General features: G+C 37.4%; 1 protein-coding gene across 1 annotated transcript in view; it reads right to left on the bottom strand.

Annotated features, from left to right (window-relative positions):
• MTMR12 (myotubularin related protein 12) overlaps positions 1 to 16,681 on the bottom strand; it is a 44,568-nt gene that overhangs the window by 16,370 nt on the left and 11,517 nt on the right. Inside the window, exons 2-12 of the mRNA XM_088152736.1 lie at positions 16,617 to 16,671; positions 15,905 to 16,041; positions 12,834 to 12,906; positions 10,661 to 10,791; positions 9,550 to 9,643; positions 8,940 to 9,063; positions 6,605 to 6,680; positions 5,245 to 5,351; positions 3,922 to 4,046; positions 3,218 to 3,296; positions 2,894 to 2,964 (exon numbers count right to left, since the gene is read on the bottom strand). Of these exons, the coding sequence (XP_088008862.1) occupies positions 2,894 to 2,964; positions 3,218 to 3,296; positions 3,922 to 4,046; positions 5,245 to 5,351; positions 6,605 to 6,680; positions 8,940 to 9,063; positions 9,550 to 9,643; positions 10,661 to 10,791; positions 12,834 to 12,906; positions 15,905 to 16,041; positions 16,617 to 16,671 (1,072 nt within the window). The remainder of the gene's footprint in view (positions 1 to 2,893; positions 2,965 to 3,217; positions 3,297 to 3,921; positions 4,047 to 5,244; positions 5,352 to 6,604; positions 6,681 to 8,939; positions 9,064 to 9,549; positions 9,644 to 10,660; positions 10,792 to 12,833; positions 12,907 to 15,904; positions 16,042 to 16,616; positions 16,672 to 16,681) is intronic.

Genomic DNA, 16,681 nt, shown 5'->3' with positions numbered 1-16,681 from the left:
CCTCCCGTGACACAGTCCGCGGCCATTTTTCCGCCCCTGACACGTGGTCCGTGGCCATTTTCCGCCCCTGACACGTGGTCTGCGGCCGTTTTTCCACCCAACACGTGGTCCGCGGCCATTTTCCGCCTGACACGTGGTCGTAGGGAGGGGGACTCTCCCTCCAAGCAATAGCCGCCTCCCTGTCCTCCACGCCAGAACGGATTAACGGTAATTACATTGAACCTTATGGGGAAATTTCCTGCGGGTTGCAACCAATTTGGGTTGCGGCCAGAGTCACGGAACGAATTAAGTTCGTAAACCGAGGTTCCACTGTATTACATTTGGGAAAAAAAGATAAATGGAACAAATGGGCTCAGTCCTCTCTTAGGAATGGGATAAAAGCATGACATGATGCATATATTTTCAATTTTTGAATATAAAATCTCCTAAAAGGAATAGGACAGTTGGAAAAAAGTACCATTTGTACAAGAGGGGATATTTTCTGTCAAATCTTAAATTTTCATTAGAATAACAGCAACAAATGTACCCTTTGAGGGTATGCCAGTCAACTTTTCAAAGCTGTTTTCCATTTTCAAACACTACAGATGCTCTTCCTAAGGCAAGGGACTGAGAAAGGCATACGTGATATTGGCAGAAATGTAGACCTTGATGTAGAGAACTTAGTATAACTGAATTCTGAAACTGAGGGATAAAGAAAGGAATCTCATTAGGATTTCTGCATGCAAGTGCTTGACATGCTCTGAAAAAAGAATGCAAATTCTTTAAATTCTGGTTTATAAATTATAGCTTAATAGGAAAAGTATGAATTATTCAGAATCAATAAGAGTAACAGTGGAACATGATTAGAACTTGTTTACAGGTAGTCATAATCCCACTGTTCTGAAAGAACTTAAGCTTGAAAGCAGTTAAAACAAACAACCATAATTAGCTGCCTACTTTTCTTCAGTAAGATGATCAAGAAAGCAAAGGCCAGGCATGTTCAGACACTCTTTGATAAAACTGGTTAAATAGATCTGTTTCTATCAAGTTTTAGGCATATTTTTGGAAAAGATTACACTGAATCAGCCTATGGATTATAAACCAGAATGAATATAACTAACAGATTCTTCTAGACAGACAGTTTGGGTTGGATATGAGAAGTAGTGTTGGCAGAGTTACTACTCCTACTTGAAAGATCATTTCCAGAAGGTGATATTGGATACTACTGCTCAACTCCTTTGCAGCAATGCATTGGTCAAGCATTTATGCTATTCAATGTTACATGAAACTGCCATGAAAGCTCTCCAGAGGTTTGATCTATACGGACATCAGAATTTTAAGAAGCTGAATACAGAAAAGGCTATTTTAGTTTTGTAGCTACAGGTGGTCCTTGGTTACGACCACTCATTCAGTGGCTGTTCAAACTTGTGACAGTACTGAACAAGTGGTACTTTATGACCAGTCCTTAGGGTTCCGGCCATTGCACGGCCCTGCAGTCACATGATTATGATTTGGGTGCTTGGTGCCCAGCTTGTGATTATATCTCACCATTCTGCAGTTACCATTTGCAACCTTCTTTGCCAGCTTCTGGCAAGCAAAGTCAATGGGGAAGCCAGCAGGGGGTTGCAAATGGCAACCACATGATGTCCTCGCTTAACAACCTGCAGTAATTTGCTTAACAATGGCAACCAGGAGTGCCGGAACTGCTGTCGCTAAGTGGTGGTCATGTGATGTCACACTTTACAACTACATAATTTAGCAATAGTAATTCCAGTCCAATTGCCGTCATTAACTGAGGACTACCTGTATTTTATTTTAGCTATTTTAACCCCTGCTTTGGGTGTAGTAATGAACTGGTGGCAAATGAGATGAAACACAGAGAAGGCAGATATCCATTTGGATGAACTGATCCAGAGTAATAGCTTGAATTACACCCTATCTTTCTAGCACTTACACACGACACAAAATAGTTTGTACTTAGAACTAATTTCAAAACACATACTATTGATGCATGTATTATTTTTAAAAATATTCTATCTATCTATCTATCTTAGAAGATCTGCAGGAAAAATAGTTACAGCATCCAATGAAACACAAAAGATGTGGGTGGGTGTGGTTAATAATCTAACAGTGACCAATCAATTTTTAAGAAAAAATGTTAATTTTGTGTTACAAAGCTTAATTCTTCATGCATCACTGCAATTCTTCATGCATGCATCCATCCATACAAACAATTTGCATATCTTTCAGTTAACATGATAAAATCCTATTTCTTTCAAAAGACTACAAAATTACAACCCATGCATTATCCCTTAGAAATTGAAGGAATTAAAGTGTATTTATTTATTTATACAGACATATAGGCCATTCAAACAACAGTTACAAACAACTGAGTGATGAACACCCCAACATGTACCTTCAATGTTGGCTGCTTTATAATTTAAAGAGATTCCAGTCAAATATTGTAAATTGTCATAAGCAGTCCTAATACAGTTCATTTGGCTAATATGTATATTGGTTTTCCTTTGAATTATTTGGAAGGGGGTATTCCAACTGATAGCACAGTTGAAGCACAGTTAGATTGTGGTTCAAGTATATAGTATGCCAAAATAAAACAATTTGAAAATGTGATGTTCTGAATATATTTTAGGGATTAAATGAACATTTGATCCAGCAGTATGTTTTGAACTATTTAATTTTGCTTCTTCAAACAAATTTTCAGTTTGAGGTTACATGCATCCAGTGTCAGAAAACTGGCAAGTTTAAGTTGTTTTAAATATATGTAATTTAAAGAAAGATTTTACTGGCAAGCAGTTCATGAATTAAAGAGTTCAGAACTATATTTTATTTCATCTACTTACAAATAGCTGGGTAGAAAGTACAAGGAAAAAAAAACATGTTTTCCTGGACTTACCTTGAAGAAGAACATTTGTGCTCTGGGCTTCTAGCAATTCAATAATATCTATTGTTTTTCTCAGACATCGCCTGAAAGAACATGGACAATAAGAGCTTTAATATATCCCTGGAAAGTGGAAGTGGAAAGGCATAATTATGTTTTGGAATCAAGTAGGATCATGATGTTGCTCAAGGATCTTGGACAAAAGCTTGTATCTCAAAATGAAATCTGTATTAAAATCTGTGGATACATCATGCAGTCCCATATTATCTTAAAGACTAGATGGTTTGCTTAAGCTTTCCTAAGTATGCCTAGATAACACAACTTAGGAAGTTAACCTACCTTATGATTTCTAGCCAATTTGTACTCTCCAACAATGAAAACCATTTTACATCAGTATCCCAGAAATCTACACTGTTATCTGGGGGGAAAAAAAGACAATAATTTTATCTATTTACATACAAAATATACAATGAAGTAGAAAGATTCAGAGACTTATTAATGATTATGTTAAATATAAAATATATTTTGCATCAGAACCCAAGTAGTCTGTGCAGAGAATTTTTTTTTTTACTTTGCATTTAAACAATGCTTCAATGCAATTCAAAAGAATGGACAGCTATAGAAAGGCATACAATTTAAAAACTGAACGTTTAATTCCAATCAGAAGACTAAAAAAACCTTCTGAAACAAAAAGTAGAAGAATGGAAGTAGAAAAAAAAAGCCGAAACAATAAAAAACCCTAAAATACTGTTTAGCATTAACATTTTATCAGTTCTTACTGGAATATAAATTTACAAAGCAGTTTACAAAAGCAGTAAAAAGCAGAGAAGACAACGAGATCTGGCTCTTTTGGAAAATGATCCACTGATTCCTGGTTTAAGATGTGACTTGCATTTGCAAACATATAATTTTTTTAAAAAAAACAAGTCTTTCAAATATCGATAGTAAATAGCAGTTCTAGGTTTTATGTCTTCTTTTTTTTCCACACTAGAGTTGTAAAATAGACAGGACATACACAACTTTCCAATATGGTTTCTACTTACCTATTAAAAACAGCTGTTTAAATCTAGTATATGCAATTTGGATTTCTTGCAAAGATGGGAGGCTGCTTGAAAGGTCTTCAATTTTCAAGGCTTCATATGGAGGCTTATCGACTGTCTTATACATTCTAAACAGAACAGATTAACAATGCTCAGAATGCGGTAGAATGCATTCAGTAGTCTCTGAGAACAGGAATCAAAAGGGCAGAAACTAGCAACTTTTTTTTTACAGATTTTTTTAATTTTTAAAAAATTTTACGTATTTATTCTTTTTAATTGTTGTACGCCACCCAGAGTCACCTTGTGTGAGATCGGCAGCTATATTAATATGATGAATAAATAAATAAACAAACTTTGGGAACAATAGGTGCTATGGAAACTGCTAGCTTTTTGTAAATGTCTCAAATATAGTGAGACTGCCAAGTCTCGATTTCAATGATTTCACACAACCTCAAGTAGGGCAACAACATTTCTGCTTTTGGGATTCTTTGGTTAGCATATAGGCTTATTGCAGATAACACAGAATCCATGAGTGCCAATCTTCCTGACCTCCTTCTCTGCATTGATATAGGTAAAACGTATCTTATTGTGAAGAAACTTAAACCTTCCTGGAGTATTAAGCATGTATGAATAGCAGAGAATTTCTAACAGAAAATATTTGCTGTATATGGTTGCATTTCCAATGCCTTTCTTGCAGTTGCCATTTACTGTATTATTACTTTTTGGAATGTTTTATAGCTTTAATAATACTATTAATAAAACTAAAGGGTTAGGGTGTTAATACATGTATTTTTATACCTTTTCTCATCTGAGCCTCAAAGCAGCTTCAAGCCTGATTGTGCTTTTAGACCTGCTTTTCTTAGCTAGATCAGTTAACAAGCTGTTCATCAATACTGTGGTCTAACTTATATTGATATTTACACATAAAATATTTCCTGAAGAGCTTTGTTTCCCTGCTGCCCAAGAATTTGTGACTTAAGGTAATGGGGAATTAGACTATAAAGGGATATTATAGGGTTGACAAAATACGCAGTTTCAGAAAGAGGAAGTCCTGGGGAACTCCCTGTGACCACACTGATCCAGCTATCCCATGAGTGGTCTAGCAGTCTTCTGCAGCATTCAGAACACCATGCAAGGCTTCCTGTTCCAGAAGATTTGCTTTCAGAAAACTGCCAGACCAGCCAGAACAGTGATCCAGAGAAGGAACAGATGTCTAGTATATTATCAGTGGAGGGAAGATCAGCTTGTCATTAGGAATTAAGTATTCTTAGAGTTATCGCAGCTGAAAATCCAAATGTGCTATGCTGAAACAGAACTATTACTAACCCATCCAAGAATAGTTTGTGCAGCTGGGAAGTGTTGTCATCTTGTTCTTTGGCAAAAGTTGACATCTTGAGGAGAGCAGCACCATTATGGCAAGACCAACACCAAATCTGCAGTACATATTTACATGTTGTGATTAAGTTATGCATGAGGGACATTCATTTTGCTATGGAGTAGTACAAGCATCATAGAGCACAACTTAAGAGTATTCCATTACTCCAGAATGCATGAATTCAGTTAATATAACTGAAGAACAGTTAATATAAAGGTGGATGAGTCAGTTTAGATAATCCTTCAAACAACGATTTGGATTATCTTAATATGGTCTCATACTTCTTCCCCATTACATCTAGCCGTGTGCCCTATCTGGATTTCCTATTTGCATTCAGAATTGATGTAACTGTACCAGCTGCTAGGATTTCCGTAATCTTTTTTGTTTTGGAAAAATGGCACTTTAAAAGCACCACTGAATGAGAAATAGCTGAATTGGCATAAATCAAAATGCTTCAGGCTATCTCAAGTTTCAACAAACATAATGGTTTTTAACATATCACAATTGTTAACTGATAAGGTATTTGTAATGTGTCTCACATGTAACCTGCACTTACGTAACCAACCTATCTTCCCTCCCCTTCCCACTCCCCTCATCACAATTTAAATCCAATATCAGTCTATGCATCAGATGAAGAGAGCTGCAGCTCACAAGTTTATGCCTTTTAATAAAATTTGTTGGTTGGAAGAGGTGCTACCAGATTCTTCCTGATTTTTGCCATCACAGACTAACATGGCTCTCCTCCTACAATATCATCCTTTGTGAAGAAAATAGCATAGAACCTTCTGTCTAGCAATTCAAACTGTAAAAACAAAAACAAGAAACTGGTTTCTAGATCACAGATATCACCCATCCAACACACTTTCAGCTTTCCCCCTAACACATGTAACACATGCAGGTCATTAGGGTTTCTGGGGGTGCCAACTCAGAAGAAAGCCCACTTAGTTAACAACCAGTTTTGATATGAAAAAGGCTAGTTTGCCTAAACAAAAAAAGAAGGGAGTACAAAATTTATTTCCACTCATCCAAATCAAAGGACTGTTTGAACTGCTCCATTAACTGCATTTATGCATTAATACTACTTTCCAGACTCTGTGATAAGAACTTTGTATATGCAGAAGGAAACAATAAATTTGTGAGGCAAGCCATAATATTCAGTTTTTCTTATCTGAATGTGCTCAGCCTGTATTGCGCTCATTTGATGTTACCTAAATCATCTAGTAGCAATAAAGGAAGTCATATATATACTTCTGTAGAAATAAGTAAATGTTTGTTAGAAGTCTGTTCAAGCTTGCCCACAAATATACTCACTGGAATTCCTCTCCCATCATACTGCAAAATGCTCTCTTCAGAAACAGTCATTGGAACAACAAAATAGGCCGGCAACCTAAGAAGTTAATTTAACCAATTAAAATCTGCAAATTGTTCAAGCTTCTCTCTTGACTGGAGCTTCCCGGTACAATCCAGTTAGTTAGAAATCGTTATTGTTCAGAAGGGCTGAAGTCATTTCAAACAGTTTATTGCCTTGTGACACTTAAGACTGCAGCCCACATCTTACATCCCCTTGGGCTTAAGCTCAGTGCCTTTTCCTCCTGCCCTTTCCATTAAACAGAAATCTCGCTTTATATTCCTCATCCTTGCTGCTAGGCAGCAGATGGCTGTTTACATTGTCATGCAGTCATAAGGGAGGCTGGCTAATGGATTATCCTGCAACCATGCTCAGAAGCAAACTTTGACCCTAGTGAAGAATGGCTGCAAAAGTAATCATGGACCTCAAACTGAAGAAAATGTGTTTTACTTCAGTACAAAAGTTTAGAATGTATCATCTACCCATCACAGTTAACTTTATAAAGCTGTATCACTATCTCAGCAATATCTACTTGCTCATATTTTGATCTACACATGTATAATACAGATACTCCTTGAGCTACACCAGGCCTTCTTCCTGAGGCTGCTCATGATGCTTTGGAAGGCTTCTGAGGCCTTCTAAAACCTGGCAAGAAGGCCACACCTGCCGTTCTCCGAATTGTTTGGGCTGTTCTTGCGATGCTTAGGAAAGCCTTCAGAAGGCTTCTGAGGCCTTCCAAAGCATAGTGACAATGGCCTGCACGATTTGGAGAATGGCAGGTGCGGCCTTCTTGCCAGGTTTTAGAAGGCCTCAGAAGCTTTCCGAAGCATCTCAAGAAGGGCAAGCGGCCTCAGGAAAGAGGCCTGGTGAAGCCAGCAGCTACCTCGCATAGGGCCAGGCCAGGTGCACCTCATCAGCAGCGGGAGGAAGACAGTGAAAGTAAGCTGAGGCTGGAGGGGCCAGCAAGCCCAGGGTGGCAGGGCAGAGTACAGGGCAGCGGGGGCTTTGCACTGGGGTGCTGGGGTGGCTGGCCACAGTGAGGGGCTTGAGATGGCACTCCTTGGCAGCAGCAGCAGCAGCAGCAGCAGCAGCAGCAGCAGCAGCAGCAGCAGCAGCAGCAGCAGCAGCAGCAGCAGCGCTGCAGCTGAAGTAGAAGCCTGGGGGCAGTGGCGGCCGGCTGAGACTGCTGAAGGCCTCAGGCCTCTACTTTAGCCCTAGTGCCACTGCCACTGAGGAGCGCTACTGTGCAGGGCAGCCAAAAGGGCAGATGTGGGAGGGAGAGACAGGCAGGTGGGGGGAGTTGAAGTGCCCCTGCAGTTGTAAGTGTGGACAAGCTGACAAGTGCCCGAATTTTGATCACATGACCACAGGGGTGCTGCAACGGCCATATCTTCAGGGACCAGGTGTAAATACCATTCATTCAGCACCACTGTAACTTCAAACAGTCGCTGAACAAATGGTTGTAACTCAAGGGCTACCTGTACAATATTTCACTATTAATATTTATTTTGCTGCAGCATAACTCAAAGTTGCCAGTGCAATAAGAAACTGAATGCACGAAGTAATCCTACAATAGGAACAACCACATACGCTTAGAGGCTTCTATTTAAACCATCCATTAATTGGCCCACTCATAAATCTCACATTAGAATTCACTAGAATTCTACTCAACAGGACCGTACTGACTACTTCAGGCTTCTTAGGCTAATAGATTACAGAGGGCTTTCTCTGTGGTCTGTTTACTATATCATCCAAACCAGGATTTTGACTTATTCTCCCCAGAGCAGTTTGTAGTTAGCTGGACCAACTGGCAAGAGCAACTGGCAGATGTATCAGAGTGGCACACACCCAGCATATTGTTCCTTCTCTGCCTGAACTTTGCCAATTGCTGGTCTGGTCAACTGAATGAAGACCTTTGAGGCAGGCAGAACACAGAAACTATTAAGATTTCTGGGAAGATCTTTAGTGCTAGTAGGATAATATAACAGAATCTTGAAACCTTGTGTAATTAAGGTGGAGTTACACTGAGTCTTCTCATGTTTCCTCCTCCCCTGGGCTCAGCAATCTTTTCTGTAACAGCCCTGTTCCCTCCATGGTCCCAGGGTCTGTTAGACATTCCGCCACAGAATGCATCTGGCCTACCAGGAGAGATTACTTCAAACCCAGTCATTTTTCAAAGAGTTCTAATCAAACTATTCTTTACACAGAACTTTTCAAAGGACTTAAAAATGGAAACCAGCCTGAATTGGAGGTTGTTTAGTCAACAGTGTTAATTTTTTAAAAGTGGTGAGTTCTTACTTTTTAGAGACTTTATAACTTTCATTGGCATTCACTGCTTTGTATTTTAGATTTCCTTTGGTCCGCTCCAACTCTTGACGCCAGTCTTTAATAGAATCAAACCATACTACTTGATTTTCTTTCTCTGTTAAAATATAAGTTTTTTAGACTGGATAATTTTGGACTTTTCAAGTAGGTTTTGCATTTCAACCAAAAACTTGACAAGAGTTGTAAAATATGTTTTTAGTAGGATAAATACACTGGAAAAAATTTTCAATTCTAGTTTAAGTTTTGTTCTTAGAAGCAACAATTACTATTCTGAGTTGTTTTCATAAAGCCACTGTTTCAGACTGTGGCCATAACTCAACAGGAGATGCATATATCCTCATTTTTGATAGAAGAAAATAACTACTTTTACACTGAAACTTTTCTGGATATCTACTGAAGCTCATCTCTTGATCATATATGAATAGCTATCATACAATCCATTTCCTATCAGTACTTGACAAGATGGTACAGATGACCAAGCTAACCAAGGTGGGAACACAACAAGCATATTTTAAAGCAAGCCTGTCAACACAATAGTTACTTAGAATCAAAATAGCAAGGCAGGTATATCATGCATGCTTACCTGAATCATTTGGGGCAGCTGATGCATAAGAGAACAGAAACAAGCGTTTAAATAGCTTAGGAGTCTGTGTTTGATGAACTATGCCACTGACAATCTAAGAAAGGAACGAGAAATCAACGTATTTGTAAGCCATTCACATTAGTTAGAATTGAGTACCTTCTAGCTTTGCTAGACTGCTGAACAATTTCCTAAATTGATCGTGTTTTTATACCTCAAAAGGCTAAATCTCAATTCTGTTGAAATGCTTTATATGGACTTCCCCTATTAGCATTAAAATATCTGGGTAGGAGATGGACTTCTTTCAGTGTACCTGGAGCTTAATACGTCGAGCATGCCACATACCTTTTGTCCTGCAGACAATTATAATATTGATATGTGTCATATAATGAGCCATAAAAGACAATCTGAAATGTTGGGCTATGTAGGGACCGCTGGTGTACAAGGTCTTTAGGATGAGGTAGTTGTATTCAGACAGTAGGGTCACATAATGGTTAAGCAGCTGGACTGGCACTAGGGAGATCCAGGTTCAAGTTCACCCTCAGCTGTGAAAGCTTATTAGGTGACTTTAGCCACACTCTCTGACTCCAGCCTACCCCCACAGGGTTGTTCTTGTGGGGGAAAACTGAAGGAGAGAGTTCTATGTACCACACAGCACCCTATTTTTCTTCAGTGTATGTATGCAAACCTTCAACCAAATGAGAATTCTACAACTGATAATAAAATTAATTTGTAAATGGAATCCAGCAAATTAGGATACAGTCTATTCCTCAGACTGAAACCTGAAGGCATTTTAAGCAAAAGTACAGGCTGGATTCACACCTGTGCTAAACCATAATGGGTTTTGTTTGCCATTCACTTAGCATACCTGCAGTTTGTAAACCAATAGGTTATGGCTGAGCATTTTGTGATTAACTGAAAACATATTAAACCACAGCTAGACAAAGATGCTTCAACAAGCCATGACTTTCTTCCCTAATTTTCCCATCTTCTTAAAAAATGTAACTCGGTTGCAAAATTTGAAGAGCATTAATGCTCTTCATGAATGTTTTGTCATACCTACACTCCAAAGGTTTTTGTTTCAAAAAAGGGAAATAAGTAAGGCTGTAATTACCCTTTTAACTTCTTCTTCCTTGGTGTATCTTAAACAGAAGTGAAACACTCTAAGATCTTTGCAGTAGATTATTATTGTTTCTGGGTATTTTCTCAGTTGCCCACTTAGAGGTTTCTTTTTCTCATCATAAACTATAAGAAAAGTATAGGTTAGTTTTTAACATTTATTCAGGTAAACAACTCACCACTATTTATCCAGCAAATCAGTAAGCTATAGATCTTCTTGCCCAATAATTTATTCCTAAATGTATAGCCGTCATAATGAGGAGCTGGGAAAAAATGCAGCCAACTTAATTAAACAAACAAAAAAAGTTGATTAACTTGCTTAAGAGACCAGGGAAATATTCAAAAATTTAAGATGCTGGAATACAGTTTCATGATGAGTAAAATACGCCAGAAAGAACAAATTACTTAAGAGAAACAGTGTGCAGATCTGTGCCCTGAACTGTTGCTTATGTAGTTAACTCTACAACCTTACTTTTGTACTATTATCCTAACCACCAATTTATCTTTACCTCCTGCAATTCATACTGAAAGCATCTATTCAAACAATACCCACACAAGCTAAACTGAAATATTTGTATTTCTGAAGATTTAAATAATACTTGAATATATGCTTCACAACAATTTACTGCTTAATTTAATTTTAACTAGAACAGAAAGTCAAGGAGAAGCCTACTTTTATTGATCATGCACTGATAACCTCAAGGTTGGATTAGTGCCAAGTGCTCTTTGCAGAATAGACACTGAAAATGATCTGGAAACCACCTGGCCCAAGATGTACCAGGGCAGACAATCTCTCCAAGTACATCCCAGTATATCATAGGTTGCTTTTTAAGGCAATTCAAGGGGCTCACAATGCTGTTAAAGCTCTGTGTAGTTCAGGGCCAAGTTATCTCCAGGAATCCCATCTCCCATACAATTCTTCTGGAACTCCCCAATAATTAATGGGATTCTTTTAGCAGCTCCTGCAATTATGCATTTGATACCATGGCTATACAGGTAGTCCCCAGTTCAAGAACGAGTTCTGTTCCCAAGGTCTGTCCTTAAGCCAAATGTGTATGTAAGCCGGAACAGTATTATTGTATAATACTGTATAGGTAGCTTTGTGTAATTAACTGGAACCATTGTGTATTTAACTTGAATCACTGTGTACTGAACTTGAATTTTCTTACAACAGGCTCCATTCTGAACTATGGGTCGTCCTTAAACCGGGCGTTCTTAACCCAAGGACTATCTGTATATTTTTTTTACCATGGTAGAGCTCATGAAAAAGAAACTGCCATTGGAATCAAAGCAAATCACCAGCTTACCAGAAATCAGGATGGAGGTTAAAAAAATACTTATTTATCCAAGTCTTTTAATGTTATTATTATAGTTTTGATATATTAAATGGTACAACAGATATAACTTTTATGGATATTACTAGGTGGTTATAAGCTGGCAGAGCCATAAAAAGTGCTAACACCACATAAATTTTTTAATTTTTAAAATAAAATGTGTTTTTGGTAAGATAAAGAGTGCATTCTATGCATAAATGCATGATTCTGCCCACATTCTTATTTAGAAATAAGAGCTGGTTGTGTCAGGAGGACGTAAAAGGTGAATGCAGGGGAATGAATTACAATACTTGAAGTCTGATGAAAAGCAAAATGGTGAGTGGCCTGTATGATAGAAATACTTTGAACTGGTTTGGCAATATAGAAAGAATAAATGAGAATAAAATTGCAAACCAAATATATGAAGGAATAGTTAATTGAGAGGAAGGGGAAGACCAAGAAAAACCAAGCTGGATAGAGTTGATGATACCCTCAAAAAGTAGTGAGAAGTTTAAAGAACAATAAGCAATGTATGAAGTGATGTATGGACACAGTGGAAGCAAGGAGGTTTTGTAAGAATGGAGAAGCATAGTGAATGCACTGCTGTATACTAGATTTTGACTTTGCTTTACCTCCAAATGTTATTTTGCTTAATATTTCTTACTCTTCTTCTTCTTCACTTTGCACAGTATTACTTATCACAAATACAGGTAGAGTTGTAATAAAAATAAAATTAAAAATTAACATTACTTTTAAAAATATATATAAATCACCCAAGTCATACAAAACCAAATATTTATTTCTGACAATCAAATACAATAATTAAAGATGAAGAAATTATTAATGCTAACCTACCTCCATAAAGGTGATCTACACACTGAAGAGTTATGTCATTTTCTCCAAAGACTTTATTTTTAAACTGTGGTTCCTAGAAGAGAAAAATGCCTTAAATTTCCCTTAATAGAACACACCATAACTTAATTAGGTTTCTCATTTACTATCAATACAATAGACCATACATTCAAAAGGTTAACTAGCTCTTTTTGTTCCTGGAGTACTAAACTTCTAAGAACTGAAAGTAATGAAGTAGAATCTCACCAACATTACCAACTACAGCTGAATCTTAACCACAGTTTTTTTCCTTTAAAGGCTCTAATCCTCTCCAGAACCGCGCCAAAATCTACCCTGTTATTTTCCACAAGTCATATTCTAATTTGCCACTGATTTAATAGGTATGTTTACTTTCTGCCAAAAAAAAGTTCTTAAAGTCTTTAAAAAGATTACACCAGGGTTTCTCAACCTCAGCAACTTTAAGATGTGTTAGCCATGCTGACTGGGGAGTTGAAGTCCACACATCTTAAAGTTGCCAAGGTTGAGAAACCCTGGATTATACATTCAAAATTATAAGATGTAAACACCCATTAAGAACACATCAAAAGAAGAACATCCCCTACCAGTTAAATTCTACTTTGGCAGTGGCAAATGTATTGGCTTGAACACCTAAAGTTGTCAAATAAAGAACATGTCCTTCCAGCAGACATATAATACAGAACCAGCTAGGTCTCTTCTTTTTGCAGACCCTTATAATCACCTTATGATCCAAAGTGCTTGATCAAGGGAAAGGTCAAGAGAAGCGGCTTTCCAGGGGATCTTAAACCCAGAGCAGGCTCATATGGGGCAAAAATATTTTAGTCTAGTTTCTAGCTTGATTTTGAAAAAACCGCCTCCTCTTGTGTTACTGCACAATTTTGGTCTGAGAAAGAAATGCTATCCCTGCTGATTCCCTCAGATCTCTCCGAAGCATTCAGTCTCAATCACGGAAGATTTCTAGACCTTTCAGGACATCATATAACTTTCTGTAGTAGTTCTTTCTAAAAACTAGGTTCTAGAACATGATGCTGAGACACTGCTCCATTTCACAGAAATTATCCTGTACAGCAGTTTCCCTTAATATTTTCAAGACTGTAGAACACCAAATAATATATTTTTAAATAAGGAACTCATCTATGACTACTTCATTTTTAAAAGGAGGAATCAAAAGCCGTATGAGAGCCAGTATGGTGTAGTGGTTAAGGTGCTGGCCTAGAAACCAAACAACTGTGAATTCTAGACCTCCCATAGGTATGAAAGCTGGCTGGGAGACTTTGGGTTAGCCACTGTCTCTCAGCCCAACCCACCTCACAGGGTTGTTGTGGGAAAAAACTTGAGACAGATAGATATAAAAGCAGAATGAAAAAAATATTGAAATAAGAGTCTCATTCAAGTCAAGTTTGATTGCAACTATATAGACAATCCATGTTGTTTTCTGGTTGTTTTATTGGCAACAATATGGTAGTGATTTGCCAGTGTAATTCTTCCAGGATTTTTTTTTAAATTTTCAGTGTAGTCCATGGCATTGGGATATTCTGGTAGTTCCCTTATCCAAAAACTAACCAGGCAGACCCTGCTTAACATTTTTAAAATCAACCAACTGCTGCAACACTAGGATAATAGCTTATTACTAAAATATGTTTTTTTTCCCTTAGAGATGTAAAAGGAGCATTGGAAGAGGCCTCAGGGATCATCTAGTCTAACTCTCTTTTTAGTGCAGGATCTGTTAAAGCATATCCCATGTTTCGTTTATAAACTTTAATGGGATCTATCGGCTTGTATATGACAACTTATTTTATCAGTGTCTGGAGGGAGATTTTTTTACAGAAAGATTTAAACATTCACCTTATTTTGATATTTTGTCTTTGTTGCAGTAGAGCTGAAAATCCACTTTCACAAAGATACACTGAGCAAAATGGTGGTAGGACCTTCAGGCCCATTTCACTTAAGTCATATGTGAATTTTGTGAATTTTCATTCAAAAGTTGTCCAGTGATATTTTTTTTTCAACTGTAGCAGTGTAACATCTTAGGAGAGATCTGGCAACATCCCTTCATTCACAGAGTATTTGGTTGTTTAAATTAAGTGGATCCAAACTCCTTAAGAAATGTGTCAGCTCTTGGGACCAGCTTGTGGAATACTTTCAACTGTCTCGAGAACATTCACATTCCACAAAACTTTGTTTAAGAAACACTGCTATTGAGTTTCTTAGGTTTCACTGTTATCTTGGTATATGCTATCTATGTGATACTGCTAGGAAAAGCTATCAGGGGAAACACTGAGATCAAACCCAGTGAGGTCACTTTATCCATGTCTATAATTAGTGACACATGGTTCATATTGAATAAATCAATTATTTATTTAGATTTACTTCATGATATTAGGTATCTAGAGATACAACTATTCTAGTAGTGGATACTTCCCTGTATGATCAGATTTTAAAGGTAAATACTATCGGACTGAGCTTTTTCACTGATTCCTAGGTCACAATCATAGCATAGTATCTTTTATAAGGTCCAGCTGATATACTAGCTAAGATATGGCCAACATCATTCATGTTTTAGTACTACTTAGACTGAATTCTAGAAGTGCTCTGAGCAGCCTTTGCTCAGAAGGTTCGGCTACTACAAAACACAAATCCTTATCATTTTCAGAATGTATTCATGATGGAAATATACAACAGAAATGTATACAGTACTCTGCAACAACCTTTATACCCACCCCCCAAAATTATGTTGCAAAGAACTTGGATTTTGCAAGCCTTGTTCATCATGTACATTGCCCTCAAGATGGTGGATTAACCAAACAATCTGCCCCTGTGATTTGCCAAGAGCTCAATTTTTCCTACATCAAATCCAACATAATATATATTTTGTCTGGACCTTGTACCAAATTCATTATAGGAGAGCAATATCTTAGCTTCCCAGTATTCTTTTACAAGACTTCATGCCCATAATTATAAATTTACTACTGAAATAAAAAGATGAAGTACCCAACCACCACGTAATGAAAAGAATTTGCCCATGAGAGAGAAAAAGATTAATTTTGATCTCTTACATCCTCCAAAGTGGATTCTTCTCCAAGGAATGAAATCTTGAAGTTTGTGCAAATAAGTTTTCCAAAAGTGCCACGATTTGATCCATCGTCTTGTACAAATTTCAAAACCATGTTTGCTTCACAAAGCACCAGCTCACCTAATGGAAGTTAATTTGCTTCTTAGTAAGTTGCAATGAACTACTTAGATTCCCAAATTCCAAGTTGCTCAAATGCTATTACTGTTAATGCAAGATGAGCTACATACTTAAGGAATTATGCTACTGTTATTGCTCTGAACTGGGGAACTACTAGTGCCTTTAAAATGCACTATCAGAGCTAAACACATGGCACAGTTCTCAGCCTCAATCTGAAAACAAGCAAAAGCAACATTCTAAGAAAATTCTGTACAATTCATCTAAATTAGGACTGCATTATAAAAAGCAACAGCTCCTCTATCCTGGCATCCACTTAGCCAGTAGTCTCTGCTATTTTTAGAAATATAAGATGTTTGAAGGCAGATAAGTTCTCTTTTTACAGTAACACCATGTATTTCTCAAAGCCAGGAGAGTTTTCAAGTTACAGAAATCAAAGAAGCATCCTATAAAATAATAAACACAATGGTTGGTCATGCCTTGACACATACCCCTCAGAGCTCAGCTTATCTACTTAACTGTATTGTGTAATGGACAACTTCAGCATCCAGTACTGTGCAATATTATTTATTTAACATTACCTGGCAACAAGTGAGGTTCCACTTCTTTTTCTATGGGTTCCCTCACATATACCTCCTAGAAGAAA

The sequence above is a fragment of the Python bivittatus genome, unplaced genomic scaffold (genome assembly GCF_059951505.1).
Source record: "Python bivittatus isolate LINGU-HERP-01145 unplaced genomic scaffold, Pbiv_v1 ctg000570_np1212, whole genome shotgun sequence".
Lineage (NCBI taxonomy): Eukaryota > Metazoa > Chordata > Lepidosauria > Squamata > Pythonidae > Python > Python bivittatus.
Note: the sequence above shows the minus strand (reverse complement) of the source record. Positions and strands in the feature narration are given on the sequence as shown.